The sequence below is a fragment of the Mustela nivalis genome (genome assembly GCF_964662115.1).
Source record: "Mustela nivalis genome assembly, chromosome: 1".
Lineage (NCBI taxonomy): Eukaryota > Metazoa > Chordata > Mammalia > Carnivora > Mustelidae > Mustela > Mustela nivalis.
The window spans coordinates 186,548,456-186,566,622 of record NC_139020.1 but is presented as its reverse complement, the minus strand read 5'-3'; the positions used below and the strand labels follow the sequence as shown (position 1 = coordinate 186,566,622).

The 18,167-nt window shown below is 48.4% G+C and overlaps 1 protein-coding gene across 6 annotated transcripts in view; it reads left to right on the top strand.

Annotated features, from left to right (window-relative positions):
- The window catches only part of PTPRG (protein tyrosine phosphatase receptor type G), a gene marked incomplete at its 5' end in the record, with an annotated part of 700,341 nt that overhangs the window by 578,901 nt on the left and 103,273 nt on the right, over positions 1-18,167 (top strand). For all 6 annotated transcript variants that reach the window (XM_082727351.1, XM_082727352.1, XM_082727350.1 and 3 more), the window contains 2 exons: positions 12,803-12,987; positions 16,068-16,176. In XM_082727351.1, the coding sequence (XP_082583477.1) occupies positions 12,803-12,987; positions 16,068-16,176 (294 nt within the window). The remainder of the gene's footprint in view (positions 1-12,802; positions 12,988-16,067; positions 16,177-18,167) is intronic.

Genomic DNA, 18,167 nt, shown 5'->3' with positions numbered 1-18,167 from the left:
GGCAGAGCTGTGTTATGGCTTGAGAGCTGTTGAGCTGACATCAGTAACAGACACTATGGGCCATCTATGGTTGTCATACTTTATAAATATTACCTAATTACTTAATTCTCACTGTCTCCAGGCAGATAGGCAGAGTTCGATCTTCAGGGCCAACTTAGCAACCCTCCTATGGCTTCAGCTTTTCTTTGCTCTCTAGAAAAACCTTCCCTGACATCGGATTTGTTTGTATAGACACTGTGGAGCTGGTGAACAGTAACCTGGAAATTAATAAAAGCCAACAGCATCCTTCCTCCCAGAGTGACAGACATCCCCTCTTCCTAGATAACCAGCATTCATGGCCCATGAAGCATGAGGCTTCGAGACGTTCATGCTCATCTCCGTGGAGCCACAGGAGGAATGTAGCTGGGAGACAAAACTATTTATCTTCCTGCTGATTATTCCACAAACAAACAGGCTTTAGTTGAGGCTGTTTTTCTTCAGGTGCAAGGAAGGTGTGCAGAACCCTTGGCTTTCTCAGGCCACAAGAAACCTCTAACCTCCCTAGGGTTAGGGTCTGATATCAGAGACCCCTCTGTAAAGGCACAGTCGTGGGAGCCTGTGTCGAGTCCTCTGGAAGCATCTTTTTCTCTTGCCTTCCTGGCACAACCAGCGGTCCTCCTGGCTGTGGGCTTCACTCCTGCACCCCGTCATACACGGTTTTGCAATTGCAAAGCAATGGTCTGAGCGCTTGAAATGAGCATCTTTGCTCTCCTATTTCAAATCTCTACCTGTGTTGGAAAGGTGCTGTCTACACGTCTGACACTAAATCATAATAGGTATCATGGAGTGTGAGGAGCCCTGCAGTTTCTGTGCTCATGGGCTGGCGACAGCCAAGCCTGCCCGGAAGAAAAGAGCCTTCTCAGTCAGGAACATCCTCACCACTTAAAACCGCTGGTTCCAGAAACCAGCTAGAAACCCATGTGGCTCCTCACTGCCTGTGGATCTACATGCCAGGTGCAGCTAGAGACCAAGGGGCCTTTGTCCTCCTGTGGGTTGAATAGATAATTGCCACTGGTGTCCACCAGGGGCGCTACCTGTTCATAGTCTGGTCTCCCTGCTCGCAGCTGACTTCTGTCCTCTGTTCTCCTCTTGGGTCCTCTTGATCAGCCCTAGGATTGGCTGTTCAAGGCCATTCCCCAGATACAGGAGACCCTGGAACCATCCCATCGAGGGCCATCCTAACCAAATGGCCAGTTGGTACAGATGCCACATCTGGGGGTCGAAACAAGCTTGAAATCCGAGCAGTGGAGCTCATGCCCTGAGCCACAACTGAGAACAAGTAAGAGGAAAATGCCAAGGGAGAGTCAGAAATTTAATTTTTTTTTAAAGATTTTATTTATTTGAGAGAGTGAGAGAGAGAGAACACAAGCAGGGAAGAGGGAGAGAGAGAAGCAGACCTCCTGCTGAGTAGGAACTCCCCTCGCCCCTCAACCCCGGGGCTCAATCCCAGGACCCTGGAATCATGACCTGAACCCAGGCACCCAAGAGGCAGAGATTTAAAGCTGACAAGTGACCATTGTGCAGGAGCAAGGACACCCCTTTCAAACCTAATAGATACCCAGCCTTGGAGATACCTCTTTGTAAGAGAAAAGTTATCGTAAGAACCAAATTGAAACAGATATGGGCAGCTTGACCTAATGAATCATAATCATCTAGAATCAATGGCTAAACCTATCAGTGTGGGTCATTAGTTGATCTCTTGACATGGCTGTTGTACTCACTTATAGAGGCAGCTCATGGGAGCTTAGATCTTGGGTGGTGTTTCGACAAAAGTCTCACATTGCTGAGGGCAGCTATAGAACTCTAGGTGACCCGGGCATTTCTTGGTAATCCCTGAGGCCATAACGTCATTTCAGTGGTGGGGATAGGAGACTTAGCCGGAGAAAACCCAGCTCCAGCACGGGGACACTGGGCCTCTGTTCACCCTAGGCCTGCACCCTGGTGTCTAGTACACTCCCTTTGGATCCCGTACCCAGAGCAAGGCAGAGGGAGAAGGTAGACTGGACTGTCTGGAGAGGATGCTGTGCCCACTTAGAGTGGGATGGGTCCACTTTGCCCTTTTGGCAGGAAGTCACAGCGCCTTCAGCTTGAAAGGGAGAGAAGGCGGCCCTGCAGTCCGGGGAGTCCCGTCTCCCACCCAATGTCCGAGAAGCAGCTGTTGTCAAGTGGGGCTGGGAATATGCCTCATTCTGAACTTCGCCACCTCCCTGAGCGCCAGGCTGAACAATGCTGCTTCCTGCACAGGACATGGACACCTCCCATGGCCTTTAGTTCTCAAAGGAAGAAGGCTCTCACGAAAAAAAAAAAGACTCCAAGTAGGGAGATCAGGAAGAGCATAATGTGGGAAAGTCAGAACCACATGCTTGGAAGACTGGAGAATAGAATTTCTGCTTCAGCCTTCCTGGACGCTGGCTGCCGCCGCTGCCACCACTGCTGCTGTATTCTGAGCGTGGGGCTCTGTTACATACACAGCAGAGACAGCCGATGGGATAAGAATTTGCTGTCTTCTGTGGTAATGGCCACACAGAGCCTCTAACCCTCAGTTATTGGCCGGGAAACTGCACACCATCTCTTGTTCATGGGAATGGAGGGGTTGCCATTGGGTGGTTAGAAAAAAAAATCTGCAGATGGGTTAGAGAAACTTACAGTTCTCCTCCTGCGTAGGGAAAGCCCCAGTTCTCCACCTCCTGTGCGTGTGTCCCTTACTTTTACACTGAAAACTCACTTTAGGCACTTCTGGTTACCAAATTGGTGGGGAAGAGCTCCCAGTAAGCAGTACTCTGCCACCAGCTGGGTGTCCTACAGACTGAACTCAGTTTGGATACTATCTCCCTGGAGATAGAGCATCAGATCCCACAGATTAAGGGCTCAGTCCCCAAAGACTTTGCCCACCCCACTTCAGATGGCAGTCAGAGGTGGTAGGTCCCCAGGTTACCAAAAACCTCTGTCCAACTTGGCTACAAATCACAAGCTCCCACAACCCCCGCTTCAGGTTTGACTAATCTGCTAGAGAGCCGCACATGGAGAAACACATAATTATGCTCACCAGTCCACGAGAGCAAATGATAAAGGACGCAGGTGAAGAAGTACGTAGGTCAAGGTCTGGGAGGGTCCCCAGTGTAGGAGTTTCCTCTGTCCCTGTGGAGTTAGGAGCATGTTATCACATAGAGATTTACAAGAGTGGCAGGAGCCCTCTGCCGGGGATGGGGTCAGAAACAAACAGTAGAACAGGAGATTCCCCTAGTGCTCTTAGCACTCAGACAATTGCAAGGCTTTTAGGAGCTCTATGCCAGGAACCAGGGCAGGAATGAACATTTATGTTTTCTGTTGTCCCATAACCGGATGCCATTTGCATTACTGAAAACACCATAGATTTAAAACCTAAAAACAGTTGTCCTTGTGCTTGGTACAATGTGGGGCACCAGAGTCTGTCCCGTCACGAGAAAGTGACTGTCAGCAAAGGCTGGACTTGAGTAAGACCCACCTGGGTGGACTCTGGCTCCAACACCTACTGACTTCGAGACCTGGCCTTAGACCCTTTCTCTTCATTCTGTGCTGTCTGCCATTCTAGACTTTTTTCCAGGTTTCCAGCTGCAGGGCCTTCGTATAAGCTGGGTGTTTTTTGGTTTTTGGTTTTTGGTTGTTTTTTTGTTTGTTTGTTTTTTTCTGTCAGACATATCTAAGCCTCCTTCCTTCCTGTTCACTGGATAAAACTTATTCTTGTTCAGATGTCAGTTCAGACGTCATTCTGGTCAGTAAATCTTTCCTAACCAACCCCCCAAACCTGGGTCAAGGTCCCTCATTAATCCTTTGTACAAGGGCGCCTGGGTGGCTCAGTCAGTTAAGTGCCTGTCTTCAGCTCGGGTCGTGATCTCAGGTGCTGGGATAAACCCCCACGTTGGGCTCAGCAGAGAGTCTGCTTTTTCCCCCTGCCCCTTCCCCACCACTTGTGCTCTCTTCCTCTCTCTCTCATACACTTTTTCAAATAAATAAAATCTTTAAAAACAAAAACAAAAAACCTTTGTACAGAATAAATGTAATATTTTTATAATTATATAATCCTTAGGGCTGGGAGTATTTAAACATTTTGGATGCCACAAGCCCTAGGAGCTGTCTGGTGAATCCCACAGACTTCATTTTGGTGGTTTTTTAGATGCATAAAATAAAGTAAAATAGATTACCAAGGAAGCCAATTATCCCTAGATATTATCCAAAAAAATTTAATTGGAATACAGTAATTTATCCACTTCTTGATGAAGGCATTAAATTATAAAATCTAACAGCAGGTCTAATAACCGTTGTAATTTTGAAATAATAATGAACATGAAGGAAAATTTGAGATCTTGGCAACAACTGTAATCTAACAGGAATATATCTGTGATTTCCTTTGGTGATGTCTCATAGGTCCTGCTAATTACTGCTACTGCACTTTGTTGCCGGCATTTGAAATGTAAGGCAATGCTCAATTTTAGGGAGAGATCCGTGAAAACAAAAGTGTATTTTTTTACCCATCCGTGTTCACAGATGTCTGTGGATTCATTCTAGAGCCCCTAAGAAGCCCTGAATTAAGAACTCTGTTTTAGGAGGATTAAGTGGTTGGTGTGTTTCTCTCTCTGGGCTGTAATCTCTAGGAGGTCCCAGACCAGGTCAGTTTGTATTCCCCTTTATCCCTAGTTCCCAGTCCACATCCTGGTACCTAGTAGGTGCTCAATAAATACTTAACCATAGCAACTCTCAACAGCACGCTTCCTGTATGTCAGTCAGAATGTGCTTGTGCCTTTCATTCATTTACCCTGAAAGTTTTACCCCAAAATTTCTGGTGTGTCCAGAACCAAAGCAGCTTGTCTGCTCCAAAGTGAGAAGGTGAATGGATGACCCTCTTGGATCTCTGACTCCGAAACCAGGGTAAGAATGGAGCCGGGAGCCTCAGAGAATGACAGAGAGGATTTCATGCCCCGGTTTTTGAAGTGCACTAACTCGGCCCAGGGCCAGGCTCACCAAATAGGACTCGTTACTGTTGCAGCGTCAGCATGGAACAGCAGGGAGTAAAGGCATTGGGAGGGGCACCCTGCACTACCCCTTGTAATTCCAGCATCCCTGTGATGGATTGGGGGACCAAAAGCTTAGACTGCATTTCTGAGAGGGAGAGTAGTGATAGAGCTCCATCCATCCAGGGCCTTGAAGGAGTGGGAGGCTGCTGTGGAAACTGTCTAGACACCTTACACTCTCCTCTGTCATTGAGAACAGAGCAGATGGGGACGGCTGAGGGGAGAAGGAGGCTGTGTAGTGATGCATAGTACCTGTGTGGGGCCAGTTTCACCTTTGAAACCTCGGAATAACACTCCTGACATTTTTATTGCCATCTTGCAGATAGCGAACCGACGTGGGAGGCATATGTGAACAGAAAGCCCATGACCTTCCCACGGCTCACCCGCCACCCGCTCCGGTTTTAAGTGCAACAGACGGGGTTCTAGTTTAGAACCCTCCTCCCTCTCTGTCACTGGCCCAGTGCCGTGACTTGGGCTCCCTGAATCCCAGATCCTCGTCATCTTTAATGGGGAGAATTGAACCCACCACTCAGATTTAGTTGTGTGTGCATGGATTATTTGAGATGAGGGCCTGGAGCCTGGCCCTCAGCATGCTTGGCAGCTCCAAACGGACATTATTGGGATGTCATAAAAACCCAACATGCCAGAGCTGCCTGGCTTTGATGTCCTCCTTCCCGGTTCTGGCTCAGTCCCTGTGCGGCTTCCTTTTTGTGAGCTCACTTAGGGTGGGCGAGGTGACAACTCAGAGCACCGGGATTCCAGGTTTAAAGTCCTACGTGGTCCGCTTTGGGGATTTCGTGTTTACCTAGGCCTCTTTGATTCAGCCCGTCAAAAAGAAAAATCCTTCCCTGAGGCCATTTCTTTGGAAATTTCCCCTACAGGACTCCATGTTCAAGTGTTCTTAAGCTGAGCCGGATGATAAAGAAGTGACAGGCATTTAAGCTGTCTGAGGCAAGGCTCTTTGGCTCTGGGTCACTTGAGTGCATCCCTTCCGCTCTGAGAGGAGATAGAGTACCTTACTGTCCCCTCTCCCTGTCTGCCTCGGACATGACGCTGTGTGGTAGATGATGTCACAGATGCCCCCTTCCCCAGACCCCTGGCCCAGGCACAGTGGGATTTCTGTTGAAAGAGTTGTGAAATCACGACTCTGTGTCAAGTTGCTATGTTTGAACTGTGCTGGCCCCTTGAGTCTGGATCAGGAATCAGCCTGTTTCCTCCCCCGTGGCACTCGGGTGGCAGGTGCAGGGAGGGAGACCCGCCAGTAGTGGAAGGCGAGTTACCACAGACTTTGAAACGGAGCCTGTCCCATCAGTTTATCTACCACCCAGAAGGAAGAGGGGTAGGGGCGGGGCTGGAGGGGGAACGACCCTTTTCTAAGAACCATTGAGAAAATATCCTTGACATTGATTTAGAATCAGAGGACCTTGGGTGCGCTGCTAGAAGCCTCTTCATTATTTAACGAAGTCTGGGCTCCTAATTAAAGGTGGTTCAGAAGGAAGGCAGAAATTCTCAGAGCTGGCACCGAGCATCATCTGAGATGCCTGTGTAAAGCAATCAGACGCCAGTGAGAACGTAATCAGGCCCCCGAGAAGGGGAAGGCTGATGGCAGGAACACCTCACAGGGGAAGATTTGTTTAGAGAGCCAGCTGTGGCACTCCCGCGTGGTTAAAAGGCTTTGGGTTTGTGTAAAAGATGACTGGCACTCTCCCTGGGCTCGGTGCAGCTGCAGAGGTCATTTTCAAGGGTACTGGGCACCTGTTGGGTGCCTAGGACAGTGCTCCTGGTGCTCATTTTAGACCAGCAGAAAAGTCAGCTGGCCTTGGGAGCCAGGCAGCTGTGAGTGACTTGGGCTGGGCAGAGGCAATGGGGAGTGGTGAGAACTGTGGCAAAAGTGAGCACCACCCTTCCCCCCCCCCCCCCCGCTCTGAAGGGAAAGCTGCTCTGCCGCTAATTTAAAAATCCAGCTGTACGTGTAAAATATGCCAGTTTCTTAAAAACACTGTGTGTGCGCGGTGGCTTCTCCCTGTATTTGCCACTGGGCCTGAGCCTCCCAGACTCTTGTCCAGCCCCACTCTTGTTTATAATCTTTGCCCCAACCCTGGGAGGAGGATTTTGCCAGATATCAGCCACCCGTTGTACAGATGAGAACACAAGGCTGTGTAAGAGTCTGGCTCCAAAGCTCATGCTTTATCAGACCAGCTTTTCCAGACTGTTCCATAAAATCCCTTAATGCTGTGTTTTATATGTTGCATTTTAAAGGGAGGTTTGTGGGAAAGAGTTTCCATCACAGTGATGGAAACTTTTTCCCAGAAAGCAAGCAGAACTTGGAAATACAGAGCATAGGGCTGTGCTGTAGGCTCATGTGCCTGTTGTTTGAAGGGCATCTGGTCACTTCACCTCCCCCAGCCGCTGAGCGTACCGGCAGTTCTGTCCCCTCGTAGACCCAACATTTTTTTTCTGATTGGCAGACATCGCCTTGACAGAGATGAGAGTTAAAGCCTGGGGGACAGGATCTTCACACAAACTTGAGGCTTCTGAAGGTGACCCCAGGGATGGACTGTGTGGCACTAAAATTCTGTAGACAGGAACTTTATCAGGGGTCCTGACCGAGGCGCTAAATACCTTCCCTCATTCCGTGAATGAAATTTGAGGCCCTGCCGAGGGCCCGAGTGATGACGAGTGTGGTCTCTGCCCAGGAGGCGCCTCCAGCCTGATCACAGAGACGGAGAGGTGGGCTGCTAACGGGGACACGCATGACGACACACGTGACAGGCAGGTTGAAGTGGGGAGCTCCGGGAGCCCAGAGACATCAGAGGGGAAGTGTGAGGCTGAATCCAGTCCTTCAAGGAGGCTGGGTCAGGGTAGGGTGGGGGTGCTGGCCAGAGAGGGGTTGGAAGGGGTGCTGGCACACAGGACCCGTGCACCAGGGGAATCAAGCAAGCGATTAGTCCATCCACTCCCCGTACCATTCCTTCAGCCACTCTTTACTGAGGGCCCGCTCTGTTGTAAGCACGGGGATAATGTGGCCGGCGAGATAGCGCAGCAGCCTCATGGATCTCCATGCGAGTGGGCACGTAGATTATTATTACCGGTAATCAGTGAAGTCAGGTATATAATTCCACACTGGTAGGTGCTAGGAAAGGTCTCAGCTTTGGAGGAGTGAGTCTCTCGGGCTGTACGGAAGGGCAGCATCCAGTGCTAAGAACACAAATGTAGGTGGTGAACACGCTTCAGACAGACCTTTGGCCTCCCTTTATCTTCCATCAGGGATCCACGGACCACTGACCCATGGGCCAACTTGAGCACAACATTTTGTACCTTTATGAGCCAGGAATAATGGTTTTATTCTAAGAAGGTGAAAAAAAAAAAATCAAAAGATTTCCTAACACATGAAAATCCATGTGGGAACTATTTTTTTAAGTTTAAATAAATTGAATAAAAAATGACTAATATAGAGGACTTGGTATCTAAATAGCGAGTAAACATAAAAAAGAAAATCATAATAAACTGGAACATAGTGTCCATGAATAAAGTTTGACAGGTGTGCGTCCATGCTAATTCCTCTACATATTGCCTGAGCTGGTTTTGTACTCCAAGACTGAGTACGTAGTCTGGGACAGACATGGTCCTTGGGACCCCCCTCAGTTACTGAATTTCTGTCAGAGTAGATGGTCTCCTTAGAGGCCAGACCTGCCTCTTTTGTGAGCTTCTCTCAGTGTTTTCTAGTACATTGTTATATACCTGAAACAATGTAACATGGTTTTTCAATTCTCAAATAAAAATAAAACTTTTTTTATTTTTTTTTTACAAAGGTCCTATGGGACAGAGATTCTCCCTAGTTATCATGTGATCCACAGAGTCTCCAAAATGATAATTTCAACGTTTAAAAAGTTGTGCTAGTTTCAGATATATATTTTTTCTAGTTCATTGAGACAGTGGAATTCTGTACCTGCATACCTTCATTCAAAATAGTGATGCCAGGCTCTCTTTACTGACAAGGAAATATTTTCACCATTTACTGCGTAAAACACAACAACAATGTAACAACTATAATATAAAACCATATCCCATTTACATCAAATTGTATGTGTGTGCTTTTCCTTGTGTATGAAGAGATGCCTGAATATGAGATCGCCAGAAAGTGAACAATGGTTATCTCTAGATTCTGGGATTGGGAGTAATTTTTTTTTTTCTTTTAAGCTCACTTCTTTTTTTGTATCACTTGGGTTTCTTTTTAAAAACATTAACATGAATCATCTTAATCAAAAGGAAAACCGAGCTATTTTAATTTCAAAGAATAAATAAAAAGAATGGTTGCATCCGCATGTGGGTGATAGAATTATTTATGTGGTGATGATCTAACTGTTGGAGATAGATGCATCCCCATACCCGCTCAACACTAATTGGAGCAGAGGAGTGATGTCTTCAGAATAAAGGAGATCAAATAAGAACATGGTAGGAGGTGAGAAGAGAGGTAGAAATCAGGAAATCTGACACTGACACGGTCATCAGTGAGAGATGGAAGCTTTCCAATACTTGATCTCCTTGGTTCATTATTGGCGCCTAGAAGGACGGATGTAGATCTTTTCCTGATTCTTGTCTCCCCCACGTCCTCCGTGTCCCCCCCCACCGCCCATGCTGAGTCTTGAGAAACTACAGCCACTTAGTAAGTTGGGCTATTTAAAAGCGGTGTATTAGCACCACCTAGTGTCCTTATCTTGTCACTGCATCCCCAGCGTCTCACTGGAAGCCTCCCTTCGGATTCTTGTTTGATGTCCCTGTGCTGGTGGCATTTGCGAGGCAGGCGGCACAATGCCTCCCGGGGTTCTGCGGGGCAGTGGGAATGCCTCATTAATTTATCCCTTCCTTCCTGTCTCAGTCACACAAAGTGAATCTCTCCAGCTGAAGCGTCATTTGGCAGTTGAAGAGCAAAAGGATGCCTCCCTGTCAAAATCAATCTCTGCTTGTCTCCAGCAGCCAGGTCTTTAAAGCTGGGCCCGTGCTTCTCTGGCAGGAAAGCCATCATGTTATTCTGGGCAGCCTTGGGCTTGGGGTTCTTGGTTAGAAAATGCAGGAGTCTGGCTTGCAGTGGGCTGCTTACGATGTAGTTGATCTTCTAGGAGACGCCAGAACCCAGCCATGGTCCCCTGACCCACGTGCTCCAGTGTGGCTCACCTCCTACACCCCAGACCTGAGTGTGGTCCTCACTACCCCCCTCTCCCTCACATCCTTCCTATCCAGTACATCACCCGGCCTCAGTTTTCCTCTAAGTGTTTGCTCTAGAACTCGCTGTTCTCATACCCTCTCTCTGGTCTGCAAGGCCGACCCCCTGCAGTATCTCTTCCCCACCTCTCTCCTTCACTCCTGGCTCCTCCACATTCTTCCACCTGAAGGTAGAAGTTCAAGGGATCTTGAAAAGTGCAGACCTGCTTGCTTTGTTCTCTGGTTCATATCTTTCTAGTGGCTTCTCAGTGCTCAGAGGGTAAAGACCAGACTTTGCATCTGGTGTGAGGCCTCTCACTCCAGCTGCACTCTTTGCCTCTTACATCCTTCTCTGGGCCCGGATCCAGCCCTCCTGGCTTCCTTCTGGCCTCTCAGGTCTTCTCCCTGCTGTGGTCCCTTGACCTGCCCTCTCGTCCTCCCCTAACTCCCACGGCTTGCATCTCCACTCACCTGTCGGCTCTCAGGCAGATGTGCCTTCCTCAGGGGAGTTGTTGGCAAAGCCTGCGTCAGATCCTCCCCTGGTGTGCTTGGAAAACACCGCGTGCCTCTCCTCATGCCCATCCATTCCATCCAGGTGTGTCATACCAGCTGCACCTGTCATTCTTTGCTGAATCCTCATCTCCCCCTTTAGACCAGTGGTTTTCAGCTGGGGGCAACTGGTCTTCCAGGAGACATCTGGCATTATCCAGGGACCTTTTGCATTGTCATAACTTGGGCAGGGAGCGTTCCTTGCATCTATTTGGTATAGAGCAGGGAGTCTGCCAAACATCCCACGGGCAGAGGAGCACCACCCCATCCCCACCCCCAAGAACGGAGACTTGTCTGGCCCAGGGTCAGTAATGCTGAGACTCAGAAACCCTGCTGTAGCCCGTAAGTCCCCTGGAAGCAGGTTGATGGCCACTCGGAAGGAACACATCTGAGGGCCTAAATGTCACACTTTTAAAGGCCAGCTTGATAGTGTTGACCCTTGACTGGTCTTGTCTGTAAAGCGACGGAGAACCACCTGTCCTTTCAAACCTGCCAGCCGCAGGAGTGAGGAGAATTTGCCTGGCTTTCCTCATGCCCTCCAGCAGGGCAATCACATGAGGTGCTGCTCGTCCAGAGGACAATCATCCACATTTGTGTCTTTGCTTTGAAATTCCCTAAAGTCTCTTTTTAAATTATATGTGTTTATACTCTGAACTATTTACAGCAAAATTTTTTTAAGATTTTATTTATTTATTTGACACAGAGAGAGGGAACACAAGCAGGGAGAGTGGGAGAGAGAGACGCAGGCTTTCCGCTGAGCAAGGAGCCCAGTGTGGGGCTCGATCCCAGGACCCCAAGATCATTACCTGAGCCAAAGGCAAACGCTTAATGGATTGAGCTACCCAAGCGCCCCTACAGCAAAATTTCATCTATAATTTTAGTTTGTTGGAATACTCCACAGCCAAACGGCCTGGCTTCAAACAAGTCACCAAGGAAAAAAGCTAGGGACTCTAATAGATTTGAAGAGTCTAGGTGTTATGACAACTAAATACAGCATGACATTGGGGGGAAATGTCTAGAAATAATCATTGCACACCATCAGGGACATTTGAATATGACCTAGGTATATTTTCTTAAAGATTTATTTATTTACTTGAGAGAAAGAGCAGGAGCAGGAGGGGCGGAGGAAGAGGGAGAGAAATCTCCATCAGATTCCCCACTGAGCAGGGAGCACAACGCCCGGGTTTGAGCTCATAACCCTGAGATCATGACCTGAACCAAAACCGAGAGTCCGAGTCTTAAGCTACTGGGCCGCCTAGGTGCCCCTCTGATCATGTTATTGAATTAATGTTTATTTTCTTAGGTATGATAATGTTATTATGGTTATTGTCTTAGCTCAGGCTGCTGCAACAAACTGCGGTAGCTTGGGTGGTTTGTAAACAACAAATCTTTTTCTTCCTGGTCCCGGAGGCCAGCAAGTGCAAGATAAGGCACGGGCTGATTTTCTGTCTGGTGAGAGCCGGCTTCCTGGTTCATAGATGGCTGTGTGCTCGCGGTGTGAAGGGGTGGCATGGTTCTCTGGGGTCTCTTTTATGAGAACATGAATCCCGTTCATCAGGAGGGCTCCACCTTCCTGACTCAGTTTCCTCCCCAAGGCCCCACCTTCAAATACCATGAGGTTAGAGGTGAGGCTTCAGCATAGGGATTTGGGGAAGAGGGTGCAAGTGTGCAGGGCAGTGCAGTTAGAGGAGAGAATGCCCCAAGTATGAGGGAGTGACGTGTCAGCAGGTTTGCGAGCTGTGTCCCGTGATTTTGCAGGAAAACAACTGTGTGTGTGTGTGAGAGAGGAGGGGGGGAGCATGGGAGAACACAGGTGCAGACTGTTAGCAGCAGGTGAATCTGGGCGGAGGGAGGACGGCTGTGTCCTGTACCCCGCTGGTGCCCTGGTTAGGAACTGCGGGGCGGAGGACGGACGCGTGCGCTGGGCGGGGAGGCCCTGAGCGCGCGCCTGTGCTTGTCTTCAGTTTGCAGCTCTCCGCCAGTCCACATGAAGGTGCAGCCTCTGAACCAGACTGCACTGCAGGTGTCCTGGAGCCAGCCCGAGACCATCTACCACCCGCCCATCATGAACTATATGATCTCCTACAGCTGGACCAAGAACGAGGATGAGAAGGAGAAGACGTTCACGAAGGACAGCGACAAGGACTTGGTAAAAGCTCCCTGTTGTGCGCAGATGTTCAGAACTGACTTGCAGTTTGAAGAGACCTCCCCGGCCCCCCCCCCGCCGCCCCCCTGCGTGTCTGTCAGGGGTGGGGGTGGGGATGGGGTGGGTACCTTCTCTGTGTCAGCGCAGCTCCCTCCACCCGCGGAGGGCGCCCCCAGCCGGGGCTGTGCTCTGTGATGCAGCAGCTGCCGGCGGGGGCGGGGCCTGATCCTCCCAGGGGCTCTGTCCACCATGCCCCCGCTGCCTAACTACACCGCAAGGAAAACCGAGGTCTTTCCTGGAATCAGGCTCTTCTAAACAGATTGCTTGTTCTTTCATTGGAAAAACCACCAACCACAACACAGAACTTCCGTGAAGCACTTTTTAGTGGTTATGGTTATTGTAAATATTAAATGAGCTATGCAAACGCACGGCAGGTCCTAGCACATAGTAAGTGCTCAATAAAGGCAGGCTATTATTCCCAGAATTCTTCCTTCTCTTTCCCCGCCCCCCCGCCCCCCACCTGCTGCTCTTACAGCTGCCTTGACCAGGCAGCTGTCCACTCTCCCCTCCACTCCTTCTGTGTTCAATCAGCCTTACACATGACCATTCCACGGAGGATCCCTGGGACCATGTGATTTTTAATCACTGTTCTCAGGATCTCAGACCCTAGACAATCTGACCTCACTTTGAGCTGTTCATGCCCAGTTCTGCTTCTCATGTGAACATTCCCATCAGTGTTTAGTGCCCAACACCCAGCGGGGCCCTTGAGAACAGATGTTTGCAGATGCTGTCCTCTCGGCTGGAAAAGCAAATGCTTCCAACAAGCAGGAGGCTCGAAGTCTTTGTCTGGAAACTCAAAGTGACACATTTGGGTTTGAAAGACTTGCACTTATTGTTGATCCAAAAAAAGGCTGTGGCATAATGAAAGCGTAATTGTATGTGCGCACAAAAAATGTAGGAACACCAAGTGGGGTTCTTAATGATGGTTATCACTTTTTTTTTCTTCCCAATACAGAGTCCCCAGGGCCCATTCAATCAGTTATGGGATAATACTTTTCATATTCTTTTAGATGAAGATTCCTTTAGTTCATTTCCATTTATATTTTCAATTTCCCCACTAGACATTGTTATCTGGATCACATTAGGGAATGACGAGCTTCATGAAATCAGAGAGAAACCTATTGAAAGGTTCCCAAGGTTATGATATGTTTTAACCTTTCTCTTGTCACCGCTGGAAGTCCATAAGGAATTTTCCTTTCAGGAGGAAAGATGACTTGCATTCATCAGCAGAAACTGTCCAGGTGCTTATGCGGTTTCCTGTTCTAGGTGGAAAATAAACATACAAAGATAAATAGATACGGGCTGGTAGTGAATTCTAATAAACCCTTGCGTAAACGGAGCAAAGATTTGGCTCTGAATGAAGACTGAACAGGGGTCAGAGGTTTCGAGAATGAGGCAGAAATTAGTTTCAGAGAAAGGGAGAGATGGCGAGAAAAACATGCTTTGACAGCAGGTTCTTTTTTACAGAATTTTCTAAGGGTGGATGTTTTCTTTGGGGACACACAAAACAAATTTCTTAACTCCTCAAGAAGTCAAGAGTGCTGAGGTAGTGGCAACAAAGCTGTTCTCTAACTTACGGTGGCAGTGGCTCTGAAACCTAAAAGCCCGAGTCCTTGTTTCATGGCCTTGCTGCTTGTGGGGCAGGTGTTACTACCTGCCTTTTCCAAAATAAAGAAATGAGTCTTCGAGTGAAATAACTTGACCCTAACCTAGTGCCGTCCCCAGGAAGCCATTCGCAAGGCCACAGCAGCAGGTGATGTGAGTCGTACTGGCACACCTGCTCAGAGCATTTCACTCACCACTCAGCAGTTAAGCTCTGAGAACTGCTTTCCGTATTTGGCCCAGAATGTACGTTTCAGTGACAGGACACTTCATCCATTAGGAAGTCTTTAAGAATCCGTTTCTTTCATTGTGTGTTATTTGAGGAAGCAAGGGCTGCCTGCTTTTCAGGAATTTTCCGTTTTCTCCTTTTCAGAGGCTCTTGGAATAAAGCTTTGGAAGAGTGGGAATTTGGATTTGGCTGGTGATGCCTGACCAGGAGTTGGCAAACTATTTCCTAGAAGGAGCCAGATAGCAAAATTTGGGGGCTTTCAAGGTCATAAGGTCTTCATGGCAGCTACTCAACTCTGCCATTGTGGGGTGCAAGCTGCCACAGACAACATGTAAATGAATGGATCTGGCTGTGTGCTAATAAAACTTTATTTATAAAAATAGATAGTGGGCCAGATTCGTCCTGTGGCTGTAGCTTGCTGACCTCTGTGTTAGACCAGGGGTGTTTTTTGTTGTGTGGTGTGGGATACCTGTGAACAAGCTTTGCATGGTCTATGTTATGGAGCACTCACAAGAACTCTGGGAGGGTGCCACTACTCTTTCCATGTAACAGTTGAAGCTGGCAGAGAACAAAAGAACACTGAGCAACTGACTTGGAATCACGCCGATAGTGAGTGATGTGACAAAGGTAGATCTCGTGACATCTGGCTTCTAGTCAGGTGATCTCTCCTGGCATCGTGCCCTACATTATCCCTCAGTCAAGGTACAGCAAGGCCTTTGAACTGCAAAGAAACCTACACACCAAGATTTTGTCACTGATACCAAGATCTCTGCATGGTTCTGAAAAGTCAGTCTACTTGATAATTCTAGAGGCTGTTTAGGGTCAATAAGGATAATCTGTAACTACACAAAAGGTATGGTCGTTACGGAAGAAGCCCAAGTTTAGTGAGTGGAAAGAAGGCTGGGGACGTGTTCCAAACAACAGTTAAGAACAAGTCAAGATGGATTTTGTTACATCTGTCACCCTGTACATGTCAGTGTTGAAAACAGACTCCCAGCCAGTTATTTTTGAACTTCCTTCCCTTTCAAAGTGACCCTATGGTCCATAGGGAAGCATCATGGCTCTCAGGCTTGGTCAGGGGACCCAGTAATTTAAAAGGACTACGTTTCCTGATTTTAGGTTCTGCTCTAGAAGGTAAAGTGTGTAGCAGCCTTCAAAACCAACTCACTACCTTTCCTTTCTTCCCCTGCAGAAAGCCACCATTAGCCATGTGTCCCCTGATAGCCTTTACCTGTTCCGGGTCCAGGCGGTGTGTCGGAATGACATGCGCAGTGACTTCAGCCAGACGATGCTCTTCCAAGGTAAGGCTTATTCCCATCCTTCTGGGCCCCAGTGGCCCTGCGCCCTTCCTACTTTATGCTGCCTTAGCCTTTCTAATAAGGGACCTGGACAAAAGAAAATAAACCTGGCCTAAGAATCAGGGTGGGGTTTTAAATCTGCCTCTTAGGTTAGGGGTTTCATAGGCCAGAAGACGGGGGAAAAGAGCAAAATGTTGATTATTTTTTTTACTACTGCTATTTTCCAGCTGTGGGGAACCAAGTATTTGTCTAACACTGTCATTGTGAAATCACCTCCTGGTCATGTGTTTGGGTTTCTATCCTGAATCAGTTAGTTGTTCTCTTAGGAACTAGAGCACAAGTATCTGGCCCACTCTTTGGGCTTGCAAGCCACACAAATGAGCCACTACTTACAGGATCCCAGGGGCTTGTACCTGCTGATACAGGGTCTTGTAGAAATTTCCAGGGCCAGGACTAACGTGAGGCAATAGAGGCATTAACCTTGGTGCAAAATTTAAAAGAGCACCAAAAAACTCAGTCATCAGATACATTATATTTTTCAGTTAAAAAAAGAAAAAGTTTGTGGACAAAATGCCCAAATTCTTTTTTTTCTTTTTTTTTTTTTTTAGTTAAGATTGTACTTACTTATTTGATAGAGAGTAAGCACAAGCAGAGGGAGCAGCAGGCAGAGGGAGAGGCAGGCTCCCCACTGAGCAAGGAGCCCGATTCAGGGCTCAATCCCAGGACCCCAAGATTATGACCTGAGCTAAAGGCAGACACTTAACCAACTGAGCCGCCTAGGCACCCCCAAAATACCCAAATTTTAAATAAAAATAGGATCCACTCTGTCTCACTTGTCCCAACCTAATCCCAGCCCCGGTTCCACTGAAACTTTATTGACAAGTATAGGCAGCTGGGCTGTGGGCCATAGTCTGCTGATTTGGTTTGGTGACATATATCAAGACCAGCATGGAGGGAACGCTAGAGTTTTGCCTCCTGCTCTGCCAGCCCAAGGTCCTCTCTGATAGGGTCCTTTCCTTCCGGGATCTCCAGTTTCAGAGAAACCTCCATGCCAAACCAGTGGGTCTTAATCTTTTGGAGTCACATATCTGATGAGGGCGTTGGACCTTGTATGTAGAAAATGCCAGAATTTTGCATCCAGCTTCAGGGGCCCCGTGAAGCCCATCGTCTGTGGACCAGCAGCACCAGCATCATCTGGGAGTCTCCGAGAAATGCACGCATCTGAACGCCTCCCAGAGCAATTGCATCAGAATCTGAGGGTGAGGCCAGGAATCTGAGTTCTAGCCAGATGGCCCAGGTTACTGGCCTGCCCAGTGAAGACTGACGTGCTGGTCCCCCAATGGGGGCCCCAGGTTTGAGTCTGGCTACTGCTCAGCATTGGTGGGACTCAGAGAACATTGATAAGTTTCTCAGAGCTACAGTGTCACAGTCTGAAAAGGGGTAATAGTGACAGTACCCCTGTCACAGGGGCCTCGTAGAATGATGTGTGGTGAAGCTCGTTACATAGTTAGCAGAGTGCCTGGCACCAACTGTAGATGTCCCTTCAGTATTCAGTTTGGTCTAAAAAAGTAAGAAATGATGAACCCTGGGCAGGAAGCCCTTCCAGCCTTTGATTCCCTCTAAGGAGCCCTCCTAGCTTTACAGTTCGGCCTTTAACTGTTTGCTCAGGTTTGTGTTACGTCTTGCTTCCATTTAAAATAATTGAAATGAGCAAGGCTGGAGTTTTTGCCCACATAAATCACGCTCACCATGGCCACCTGTGCCGAGTGTCTTGGAGGCTCTGCCCACGGTCCAGGAGGAGGGTCCAGGAGGCTGAAGCTGGGCCTGTGCCAGCCTAAGGGAGAGAGAAGGGGAGGCCACAGTGGGAACTTGCTGAGGCCAGGGCCCTGGAACTCGGGACACATAAATCATGATTAAGCCTCCTGTGTGTTCTGAGAACCCGGGCTCTGCAGAATGCTTTTCCTGATTAATAGGCCCCGAGCTTGCTGGTTTCT